The sequence below is a fragment of the Sinocyclocheilus anshuiensis genome, unplaced genomic scaffold (genome assembly GCF_001515605.1).
Source record: "Sinocyclocheilus anshuiensis isolate Anshui unplaced genomic scaffold, SAMN03320099.WGS_v1.1 scaffold253, whole genome shotgun sequence".
Lineage (NCBI taxonomy): Eukaryota > Metazoa > Chordata > Actinopteri > Cypriniformes > Cyprinidae > Sinocyclocheilus > Sinocyclocheilus anshuiensis.
In genome coordinates this window covers 1,213,754-1,226,414 of record NW_015537969.1, presented here as the reverse complement: position 1 = coordinate 1,226,414, position 12,661 = coordinate 1,213,754, and the positions used below count along the sequence as shown (strand labels likewise).

At 35.5% G+C, this 12,661-nt stretch overlaps 1 protein-coding gene across 1 annotated transcript in view; it reads right to left on the bottom strand.

The window, feature by feature from the left end:
- The window catches only part of calcr (calcitonin receptor), a 45,314-nt gene that overhangs the window by 4,856 nt on the left and 27,797 nt on the right, over positions 1-12,661 (bottom strand). The window contains exons 9-15 of the mRNA XM_016462266.1: positions 11,486-11,577; positions 7,120-7,246; positions 3,636-3,789; positions 1,841-1,901; positions 1,676-1,742; positions 1,073-1,291; positions 944-985 (exon numbers count right to left, since the gene is read on the bottom strand). Coding sequence (XP_016317752.1) covers positions 944-985; positions 1,073-1,291; positions 1,676-1,742; positions 1,841-1,901; positions 3,636-3,789; positions 7,120-7,246; positions 11,486-11,577 — 762 coding nt within the window. The remainder of the gene's footprint in view (positions 1-943; positions 986-1,072; positions 1,292-1,675; positions 1,743-1,840; positions 1,902-3,635; positions 3,790-7,119; positions 7,247-11,485; positions 11,578-12,661) is intronic.

Sequence of the window (12,661 nt, the reverse complement as noted above, 5' to 3'; positions counted from 1 at the left end):
TCACCGGCTCGGCTCCTCAGCGAAAACCTGAATATGCGCTGCATCTGCTGCCTACTTATACTCACGCTGTGATCAGTGGCAGCTGGATGCAATAATCGCATGCCAATGTGCATTGGCTCGTTTAGTTTACACTCGAAGTAGATTGGTCTCTCTAAGCGAGATCCCAATTCGTCGGTCATCCGACGTGACGTCTCCGTTTCCCTCCTTCAGGGAACGAGGGTTACCATACGTAACCGAGACGTTTTTCACTGATAGTCTGAGGAACCTCTTGAAAGTCATTCTCCATTCCATATATTCAAACTGGCGATCCATGTTTAGTTGAAATACATGTGAAAACCAATTCCATTTGACATCACACCTTTGACAAGACACATCTTGCCACACAATTTTTTTTGTTTAAATGTGAATTATCTGTCACAAACAAGTCTTATGAACTACAGTACTTTTACGGGGGTTTTGTGATGTTGCATGAAAAATATTAATAATATTCTTCAAAAACTTTAAACTGAATGACGCAAGGGTAGGTAGATTCTGGAAGTGTGTTTCTGTCACAGGATTAAAAAAAAGTAATTGCGACTTTTTATCTCACAATCTGGACTTTTTTCTTACAAGTCTGAGTTTAAATCTCACAATTCTTTTTTCTCAGAATTATGAGATTTAAAGGCAGAATTGCAAGATATAAACACAATTTTGAGAAAATTCTGATGTAAAGTAAGAATTTTGAGATAAAAAAGTTGTTTTATTTTTTATTCTGTGATTCATATTTTGCAATTTAAAAACAATAATAAAAAAAAAAAGATATCAGAATTGTGAGATAAAAAGTTGCAATTACCCTTTTTTCATTTTTTTTTCTTGACAGAAACAAGGTTCCATAGTAAATAATGCCACAATTTGAGTGAAATATGCATTTATGTGTTATAAGGATATTGCTCAATTTACTTACCTCGCCATTGAAAAAGCAGAATATGGTTGCCACCAGCAATCCCTTGCAAAAAAGAAAATATGGAAGCATTAACAATCATTTTGAGATGTCTTCCATGAGTAAAAAGAGTTGACATTCAGTTTGAGTTACCTGGTAATGCATTAATATGTGCATGATGTAATCGTATATCTCTCCTGCCAAGCGGTTCTCTGGCCGCCAAGGGAAGATGACGAACTGAATGCCCAATAAGGGCACCAGAATGAGGGTGGCCCTCACTGCCTTCATATACATGTTGGACTCAGCTCGATGCGTATCTCTCAGTTTGGTCACCAAAACCCGTACTATGTTCAGCAAAAAGAATAAATTGACCTACAACATAAAAAATATATATAAAAATGAACTCCTATGTTCTCCAAACAGTCCTTAACTAACATGCTCTATTTAGATTTTAATTTCACACAGCGTTGCCGCAATTAAGCTTGATTAACTGTAAATGAACAAAGCCATTGACTCGATAATCCAATTTGAACAGAAAAGCGCTCTAATGAGATGTTAAACGCAATATTTGTCATTTTGGCACTAAGAACATGACATTGCATTTCAAGTTTTCTTCAACATTAAGAATACTCAAGTTTTTTTCAATATTAAAATGGATTATTCAGGGCAAATACACGATAAACGCTGTGTGAATATATGCAAAAACTCAATATAATAGATAAATACATTCAATAAATGTAAAAGGTGCTGACTCACTAATAAAGCTGCCATGATGGGGCCGTGAACCACATAGAGCAGATGTGTCTCCACACTCATCCAGCAGCTAGTGGAAAATATAATAAATCCCATATCAGACCCACTGTCCACTAAACCTGGCCTGTCTTCTGTATTTACTGCTGAAAAGCAGTGAACATTACTCACTTGTCATCAAAGTATTTCTTCCTCGCCACAGCATGGATGGATGCAGGCACCAAGGGGAATCCTGTTGAAAGGAGAATTGAGACATTAGTCAAACACGAAATATTATACCTCTAATGTAAAATGAATGATAATGCTGTAACTGTTATTAGACGGCGAGCCATGACTACGCAAAATGCCTCACTTGATTTATTGAAGTATTTAAAATCATAGCGCGCTGCAAACTCAGCCTCTATAGGCTAAATAAACTAAATTGTCTTTGATGCATGAGGAATCAGGCACTGGAGGGCACGATTATCAGTGAATAATGACTTACATTATTGAATATCTTCAGATGACTTGGAAAATGATGCATAGATGATATTCACTATGTTTCCATCCACCTATTTTTATACGCATTTTGGAATATTGCATAAAAAATGCTGGATGGAAATGCCAATATGCGCATACATTTAAAAAATGCACATAAAAAACTTATGCACACAATTGAGCAGGATAAACTTTTTATCTGATAAGAAAAAATGTGCATAAACACATTTATCGAATAAATTCCACCTTGCGCATCAAAAAAGTCACGTGACTTTGCACGATGGGACAGAATAACTTGACTAATCAGCGGACCAATCTCATTGCACAGCATCTGAAATGTTGTTTTGGTCGTTCTGAAATGCCTGAGCAAAGTCTGTTATCGAAGTAAGTCTGTATAATTGTCTTACACGACTGCATTCCTAAACAGCAAAGCATCCACCTCCGAAAGCAATGACTGCATTTATTGTGTTTCGTCTGCTCGCTTTGAGGCTCAAGTAATATATCATATATGAAAATTATTATATTCAGTGGCTTCTCCTACTTTTCTTAGTGATATTTAGTGCCAGCTTATCAGGAAGTGGCGATTTTGTTCTCTTTGACTCCTTGGATGGAAACGGTGGTTTATTCGCAAATGTTTTATGCAATATTCCAGTTTTGTGCATAAGTTAAATTTGCATCTTTGGATGGAAACATAGCTATAAACTACTTTTATAATACATCTAGGGTTCAAGAGTAGCTTGGACATTCTTCAAACATTTTTGTTTTGTTTTTTTTCATGGGCAAATGTAAGTCATAATAAGAGAGTGAGTAAATAATAATGACATTTTAAATTTTTAGATGAAATATTCCTTAGGAATATTGGGAATTTTTAATAACCTCTGAACAGTGTGAAAAGCCTCAAGGCATTTTAGCAGATCTTCTAGCAAACAGTCAAGGGATTCTCTCCATCCATCTCTGATGGATGACAGATTCGGCGCGAGGTTATCAGACAATATTTAATAATGCTCCACAATTCAGGTACTTTCTCGTCCATTTATCAGGCTAGTTCCTAACCCATGTCAATGCTAACTTACAGAACAGGTGAAACAAGACAGTTAGGGCCTGATCTTCCATAAACCGTCATCATAAAACTGCCAGTGGGAACCGTAAAGTGCACCAGAATGTGAAACAAACCATGAACCGCAAACATCCACAAATGTCCAGCACATTGTGTCCTTAGTGTGGACTAGCTGATTTGTCTGTCTTTAAACAAGTGTTTGTGCCGGCGACAGTGTTTTCTGTTTATGGAGCAGGAGGACATGACCACGAGCAAATGTATCCAATAAATTATGGAGCAAAGACTGATGAAACAGCTGCCTATGAAAACAGGTCACGCTACATTCCGTGCTGAGCAAATAGGGAGGGTGTTCATATTTACAATTTAGGGTTTGCTGACAGATGGGAAAGCAAAACTAGGAACTGTGGGGCAGCAGAGCTGGCAGAGACTCACCCCAGCCCAGAAGATAATACCAGTGCAGATGCTGCTCCTCGGCAAATACGGCCACCACAATCAGCGTGTGCAGGTAAATCCCCTCACAGAGCATCCAGAAATAGTTACATCCCAGCATGTACATGTGGAAGAAGTGAAGCACCTTGCAGCCAATCTGCAAAGGGGGGAAATGAAGTAGACAGGTGCTTTAAGTTTCACTGCTACAAGCAATTTAGGCAAAAATGAAATCTGACACGACAGCCCTGCTGAAAAGACCAGCTTACAGCAGCGTGAATTACCATGGTCCAAGCTGGTTTGGTTCTGGTCTAGCTAGTTAAGATAGTAATAAATGAATGCTTTGCAATTATCTACTGCAGTTGTTTTCAGCTGGTTGATAAAAATGATGGTCATAATTTATTTTAAAGTCCAATTCTCGCTATTAACAAACCATTAACTATGACTTTTGCCTCAGTAAACTTCTAATTTGCTGCTTATTAATAGTTAGTAAGGTAGTTACGTTTTGGTATGGGGTAGGATTAGGGATGTAGAATATGGTCATGCAGAAAATGTGCTTTGTAAGTACTATTAAACAGCATATATGTTAATAATATACATGCTAATAATACTGTAAGCAACTAGTTAATAGTGAGAATTGGTCTAAATTATTATTAATATCAATTTCATGAACTGTACAGGCAGCATTATTAACATCGTAAATCAAGCTCTTTAAGTTTTTAATATTTTCATAAAAAAAAAGTACATTTATAACATTATAATTTGTGTGTTCTTACGTTGGCATTAAATTACATAAAGGGAATAATGGCAAGTTTGACATCTTTATCTCTATGACCAACATAATCAATCTCTCTATTTTTTTGCTGTTGGGGCAACTGAGAACGCAAAAATAATATTTGTTGTAGTTTCCGTTCACCACTATAGAAGTTGACCCAAATATGACAACGTCCAAATGTTAACAAGACACAGGCTGATTAGGACAAGCGACAATTTTATAAATGCATAAACAACAGCAGAAGTGTGATTTAACAGCCTAACACATTGAACAAACACTGATCCAAATGTTGTTTTAGTTTCAGCCAAATTACCAAGTGACAGATGGATTCACATCAAAATACCATAAAGTTTTTTTGGATGGCTCAGCTTTGAGATCATCAAGAAAAATATGGGAAGCATTTTCTCCTTCCTAAAGTACATTTATTTTGCTATCCTAATCATGCGAGATTATATATATTGTTGCAGTTTATTATTTGCGTTTGGCAATGTTTCTTTTTTTTTTTAGTCTAGACTAAATGTTCACAACAAAAATTTTTTAAACAGGTTCCAGAAACTTAAGTTCACATTGTGAGTTAATTAACTCGCAATTAACTTCACAAATACCTGCAGAATATTCATTTTGTCCATTTTTATCTCTTTACCATGGCCCGGACATTACCTTACTCTGAATGTTTGAGATGCCTGGCTCCTTTTTAAGAACATGTGTGCAGTTTTAATTAGAAAATGCTGGCAAAAGTGTCTATTCTCAATCCTCTGAGCTCTGTATCACACACCTCCCAACAACACGTCAGTCATCCAGATGAACTTTTTACCATATGTCCATAGCTCTCATCTGCCTGCTGCACCCACGCAACTGGCAGCAAGTCCTCACACATGTTATTCTCCACACACAGCTTTTCTTTAGAAGTCAAGGCTTCTTTACTTCAATTCAAATGTCCTTGATATGCAATGGCGTTCTTGTCAGACTATGTCAGAAACAGAGGGTTTAAGTCGAAACTAAAGTGGGTAACTCTGTCTGTAAACTCTTCTCCTTGCGACTGGGGATGCATTCTGTATTGAGGAAAAACAGAAGGAGCTTGTTCTCCAGGCTGAACAAGGATACCGTAAATTAAACTGCAGAATGCACCCACCCCCGTAAGAATGCACATTTCAAGACATCTGCATTACACTGGCCGCATAAAACAGATATCATTTTGAGAAAGCATAAGTAAGGATGGTACTTTGACAGGCACAGCAGCGTTTTTTGTTTTTTTTAAATGAAGGAGTCCGGTGAATGTGATAATGCGTCTCTCAGACACAACCCAATATTCTCAGGCAAGTAAGAACAGTGATTATCGTCTTTCTGCAACTCCAGAACTACACCTCCAACACACTCTAGTCCTTTAAAAACTTCAGAATCTATTCATCCAATCCACCACACGTGATGACAGGCCATTTCAAACCCCGGACAGCAGGGTGCAAAAACTCATTTTAGACTGTCTCACTTTTTAGCTCTCTTTTTATATCAGAAAAAAAGAATAGGCAATTCTCCTCAATCACATTAGATACAGTAACTAAAAGTTCATGTTTTTCTTGAAACATATCTCCTCACCACACCTCTTAGATCATGCAGTGTATTCCAGTGTGGCAGATTTATGTATTCCTCCATAGAGAGCAAAACCTGAAAAGATCATATTCCAAGCAAAGATCTTATGCAATGAAAATACAATGAGAATTAAACAGTTTTGTGGTGGACTCAAAATGCGCTTCATCTGAAGTACAAAAACTCTTATACTTGCCAGATATAGCTCAATGATTTTCATTCAAATTTAAATATGGTTTTTAATCAAGACACTGTTTAAAATTATATGTAACGTGAAAATGTTGACTTAATTATAAGTATTTAAAAGTGTTTAAATTAACTAAAAAAAAAAAAAAGTATTTTTTTCTCATTATTGAAACTGAATATATAAACTATCTTTCAAAAGTTTGGGGTCAGTCCGATTTTTTTATGCTCAGCATGGCTGCATTTATTTGATCGAGAATACAGTAAAAACAGAAATATTATGAAATATTATTATAATTAAGAATAACTGTTTTCTATATTAGAATATTTAAAAATGTAATTTATTCCTGTGATGGCAAAGCTGATTTTTCAGCATCATTACTCCAGTCTTCAGTGTCACATGATCCTTCAGAAATCATTCTAATATGCTGATTTGCTGCTTAAGGCACACTTCTTGAACATTTTGAGAAACATTCATGTTGAAAACTGGTGTGCTGCTTAATATTTTTGTGGAAATTACTATATATATTTTCAGGATTCTTTGATGAAATTTCAAAAGAACAGCGTTTATTTCAAATAGAAAACTTTGCAACATTACAAATGTCTTAACTAACTTTTGATCCAGTTAATGCATCCTTTCTAAATATCAAATCATTAAATTCTTATTTTAAAACAAACAAACAATAAATAAATAAATAAATATTACTGACCCTGCACTTTTACACAGCCTTTATACGGTGAAATATGCACTTTGTACTTTGAAGGTCTAAATGAAATTGTAACAAGGAAAACATATTTGATTTGATCTGATGGAGTACAATTACTCAGGTTGTTCACACTTGTTCTCTAATATGTGGACCAGCCTCTTTTCCCTCACTTTTCATAAACAGCAAGCATTACTGGCAGTAATAATGATGATGTGAGTATTGTGGATGTGAGGGCACGCACCGGATTCCTCTGCACCACTTTGGGGTTGTTGACCACAGTTATGAGGTTGACGATGGTGAAGGCTGAGTTGAGCACATACGAGCAGAACAGGTTTTTGTGTAGAGTGATTCTCTGACAGCTCAGACTCCTGGGTGAAAGACAAAGAAATATTCATCACTGATCATTCATGACAGAAGCAGTTTTTGAAGAATAATTCAGTTTGGCAGGTCATTTCAGGACAGAAACAAACCATCTTTTGGATATTTTAGATACATAATCAATCATAAATCATTCGGCTTCTGATGGATTCGATTTTTCACAAGCCTCAAGCACTCAACTTTTCAGCATTTTCAAGATTTGCCAGATTTAATATAGATTTTGTCTGTTGCATCCTTGAATGCCTCTCTGCAAAGCCTGCATTAGATTATGACAGATTCATAAAACTAGGCAAACATGCAGAGCAAACTGTTACAATTAGTCTGACATGATCAGGAAGATCAATAAAATAAACTTCTGCTGCCTGTTTCTGACACTGGTATCATTCTGTCAGATATGCAGAGCGGCAGATGCTACACACAGCCAGAAACAGCACAAGGTTTGACTTGACTTTCTACACAATTTCACACAATTTCCATCGGGAATTGGCAGGCATCACTGATGTGCAAATGTGGGTGGTCATGCTGTATGTTAATATCAGGAATCCAATGGTTTCAAATGAGACTGTTTTTAGCCCAGTTTCAGTAAATGTTTTTTTGTACCATTTTTTGAGTTCTGAATGGTACAAAATATTTTCATCGTACAATGAACTCTTTTATATCGAAAGATCAAGGAGAATTTGATTAATCAGGATATGACCCATTTAATGAAGTAAACAGAACTAAAATTAAGCGTCACCTGAGGCCTGAGTATCCTGGCTTCATTTCAAATAATGTGATTGTCAGATGCTTGCCTGTTTTTACAATGTATTGCTTAGTGGTTGAAAATAAAAACTCAGTGTGTTTGCAAGGGATTATATCAAAGCTGAATTTATGAAGCTCTATAAGATCAAGGTATAGTGATTAAATTTAATTGAATTTATGCATTTAGCAGACGCTTTTATCCAAAGTGACTTACAGTGCATTCAGGCTATACATTTTTTATCAGTATGTGTGTTCCCTGGGAATTGAACCCACAAACTTTGTGCTGCTAACGCAATGCTCTACCACTGAGCCACAGGGACATTTATATAGGAACATAGTGATCAAACTGGACTTAAAACGTAAATTCTATATAGAGAGAGAGGGGGGGAGGGGGGATGGGGGGGAGAGAATATAAATTATACAACCGCAACAAAAAATATAAAGCAATGTAAATTCAAAATGATGTAAAAGGCAATGTTGGGAAAAGAGAAATGTGATTTCTAAGTAAATGCTGTTTTGTTGTTGGTCAGGAGTTGTAAAATAAGGCAAATTTGGGAGTTCACACCTGCATCAGCTATCTCTGTCAACAAACACAGCTTCTGTTAGACAACAAGTCGATCTATATTTTGCTGTCAAAAGATAATGATAAAATATCCTTGCACAAATGGCATCACAATCACCCAATTGAGAAAGTCATGCTACTCACGATTTCACTCAATTTAACCTCAATTTGAGTGCAAAGCTGCTCCTGGAGCACTAGAGGGATGGGAGTGAAAGCTGAGCTCATTTTCCAAAGCTATTTCCCATATTCCCAACCAAAAATTTCTGGCATTATTCAGGGGGCATAAATTAAAGCTTAGTGCAGCTGTATGCTGACACGTACCTCTCCTAGCACCACATCTGGACCCAATAAGACAACATTAAGACTTTGACATCTCAGAAGATCAGACTGTAAATATCACCGTCGCACGTAAAAACAAGTGTTGCTATGTTACACTTCCAGAAAAGCAGTTAAGCACAATTTGTTTTGCATGTGCATGATGCATTGTAAATAACAATAAAACATTTTACAATTGCAAATTCATTTCCCATTAATCCTTAAAAAAACTGATCAGACCCCTTAGGAAAAAACAGATGTTTCTAAAATGTTGGTTAAATAGTGATTGCTCTTTTTGTTTTTCCAGACATTATATATTATCTTTAATTTACATTTTCAGGGACATGAAACATTGTATGTATGCTGTAATCAGTACTGCACAGCAAATTAAACTGCTAACATCAAAATATAATTAAATTAAATATAATTAAATTAAACTTTAAAAATTTAATTGTTCTGTGGTTGTGTTTTTCTTAAAAAAACAAAAGCAACACAACGTATTTAATGAGCACCAATGTTGAAATGAGGTCTTAATTCAAATATGCTTTTAACACTAAATATTAATCTCTCAACCTTTCAATGATTGCTTAGTGTACTGCAAAAAAATAAACTATGAGATTGTAAGTTTACTCGCTGGATTCAACTGTCATACTATGTGACATAAAACCCAAAGTTTATGTGCCATGATGTCTAATGCATATAAGAATCTTTGGCTCCTACATTTAACTACCCATGAAATTAAGTTTACCCTAAGGGATACAGACATACGGAAACCAAGTCAGCATGAAATGACACACAAAACTTCACAAATAATGCTCGTCATTTGGCTCAGGGCTTAGTGCAGCTCTGCCAGACAAATGGACACCAAGGGTTTACACTCAATAAAACACAATGATGAGAAACTATCGTTTTTTGCAATGCCAGAGCCAAAGGAGCTATTGCTTTCAGTCTGTACACAGTTCAAACAGTTGGCTCCTATTAAAAGTTCATTTGTTAATGTTAATGACAGAAGCATCTCTAAATCATTTAAACGTCCATAAAAACATGCACGCTCCATGAAGTGGATTATAAATTCCTACAATGAAATGTAATGTTCTGTGATGTTTTTATTTCAAGCACCAAATCAATAATCTTAATAACTTCAATTCGTGACTGGCAAAAATAAAAGTATACTTATGTGAGCAACATATTTAAGTCTCTCCATATTTTAATTCAATTTTTAAAAAATGAACGGGAAAGAGCATTTTCATCGACACTACTGTACCTTTAAATAGCAAAGACATTGAAAACAAATTAATGTATTAAGGAAAAAGGCCAAAATGTCACACTATCTTGATATTTTATCTTAGATTATAACTCTGGACATTCTCTCAACCAACTTTATAAGATGTTTTCAAACAGTAGTGAAGGTGTTCCCATTTATGCTGGAAAATTATTAGCTGCTTTTCTTTCACAATCCAGTCCAACCAAACCATTAAAACTTGTTTGTAAAGAAACTGTAGTTGAGTTCATTCTCCTACTGAAAGATAAACTTTCAGCCAATTAAAACACATTCCCTAGTAGAATTTCCATGCTTTTTGCCCCATACATTTTTTATTTTAATTTTTTCAGGTTGTCCAAGTTCTTTTGATGAAAAGCTTTTCTTGTTTATGCATTAAGTATTTAGGGACCACCTTTTCTAGACAGTGTTTGGGTGGTCTGGTTTAACTTCCACATGCAGATAGTTAAACCAGCAATGCCGACTGAGACATCAAAACACTTGGATATTGTTTGTATGCTTTTCCTAATTTATGCCTTTGTTTACTAAATCTGTAACGTCTTCTGAATACTTTAGGCCACCAAGAATCTAAAAAGTCAGAAAATGAATGCTTTTTAGATTGATAAAATGAGTATTACTTATTAATCCATAAAATATGGTACGTAATTTAAGGATTCACAGCTAGGGAAATCATGGATAACTTGTAAGTAAACTGTTTTTCATCTGTATTTTTTTCTTCACCAAAACAATATGACATTGAAATTATTCCTTTTGGGTTTCAGTGCATATCCTAACATGAATTACATTTGATTTGCAATTCAATCAAATAAGAGACACTGTATATGGTAATCCAGTCAATATGCCCAGAAAAAAAAGGAAAGTTTTCCTGACTTTGTAGAAGGAATTGCCTGAACCTCGGTTGTGGATAATTCAGAGGTTAACGCATTTAACTCAGGGTTCAGACTGCATTTCCGTGTGGCCATGCTGACGGGAATGCCGATCCATCTTTTCTATTTGGTTTGAATTGGCCGCTGTGATAAATGGGGTAACTGAGAGCCTCTTGGTAAATCTCTCTTTGAAAAGCTTAAACGTCGACTCCTTCAATTAAATAAATCTCAGACGCCACCGCAACAATCTACCTCTACACCGTCATCGTCAACAGCTCTGACAAATGACAAACTGTTTGAGAGTAGACAACACAAAGCCCTGCCAAAAACAAGTAAAGAACTGAGCAACCCATCATCAAGAGGTTTACTGATCGATCGGTCTGAAGTACTGCAACTATGCAGCAGATATTTCAAGGCTTCTTCAAGTCATATGGGTGGAGACAGATAAGGGAAGATGTAAACTCACCTGAAATAAAAGAAAATGGCCAGCGAGATGAGAAGGGACACTATAGAAAGAGCATGACCCACAATTGCCATGTAATACAAAATATACGCCATCTGAAATGAGAAAAATAATGTTATAGTTAGACTTTAAACCATGTTCTCTTGGGATTCACTTAATTTTTTGGGTTCAAGAGACTCATAATGAGACCCTAATGTAAAAATAATAATAGCAATTTTGAAATTCACCTTTTATATTCTTGCAGTTCATTATTCAGTATTTTTATATTAAGAATAGTCCTAATATTAAAAAGGTTCCAAAATAGCATAAAAGAGTTTATATACAGAACGTACACCAGTTAAAGAATTATATCATAAAATTCAATTGTGTTTGTAACCTCAATTAAATTATTCATACAGGGCGTTTAAAGTGTATTATCACATTAATATCCTGGGTATAATCAGTTCTCACAAGATTGGAAAAAGTATCAACCTTTTAAGTGTATTTTTCAAGGTATTAAGCATAACATGATAAAAGAAAAAAGATTATTTAAGCATATCTTGATGTGTGATACTGAACAGCAAGTTTCAAGCAACAACGATGAAATCTGAAAGTAGTAAGAAGGCTTAAAAGTAGCATATCTCTATTTGAAAGTGCATATCTCAATTTGTTGTACCTTTTTCATAAACTCCATGCAATTTCATCTGGTTTGATAGAGTGAAGTGCACAGACTTTATTTGAGCTTGTCTGAGCTGACATTTTCTCTGCTCTCCCTCTCTCAATCCCTTATAGTTTGTAAAGCAGCAGTTGGACGGCACTGAAACCATTATGTTATGAATAATTTTCAGAGCCACTGTCCTCCAGAAAAGCTGTTTAGTTCAACTGAAACTGCCTTGTGTAGACCTTCCGCTTCACTGCCACTGAGTCTAAAAGAAACACTCCAATCCAACATGCCCTTCAGGAACAGCTTTTAAATCATGTATGTATCATATTTATACTTTTGTGGTATGTTTGCCCAGAAATGTTGATCTGCTAATTATTTGTCCTGCCTAGTTGTAATTCAGCCCTACATGTTTAAATGCATGCTAAATCACAGGAAATAAAGTATTTATGCACTCTAACGTGTAGGAGTTTACTTTCATAACATCTGACCATTTAATTCAGAGATATTCATAACACAATGTTATGTTCATTTAAGAC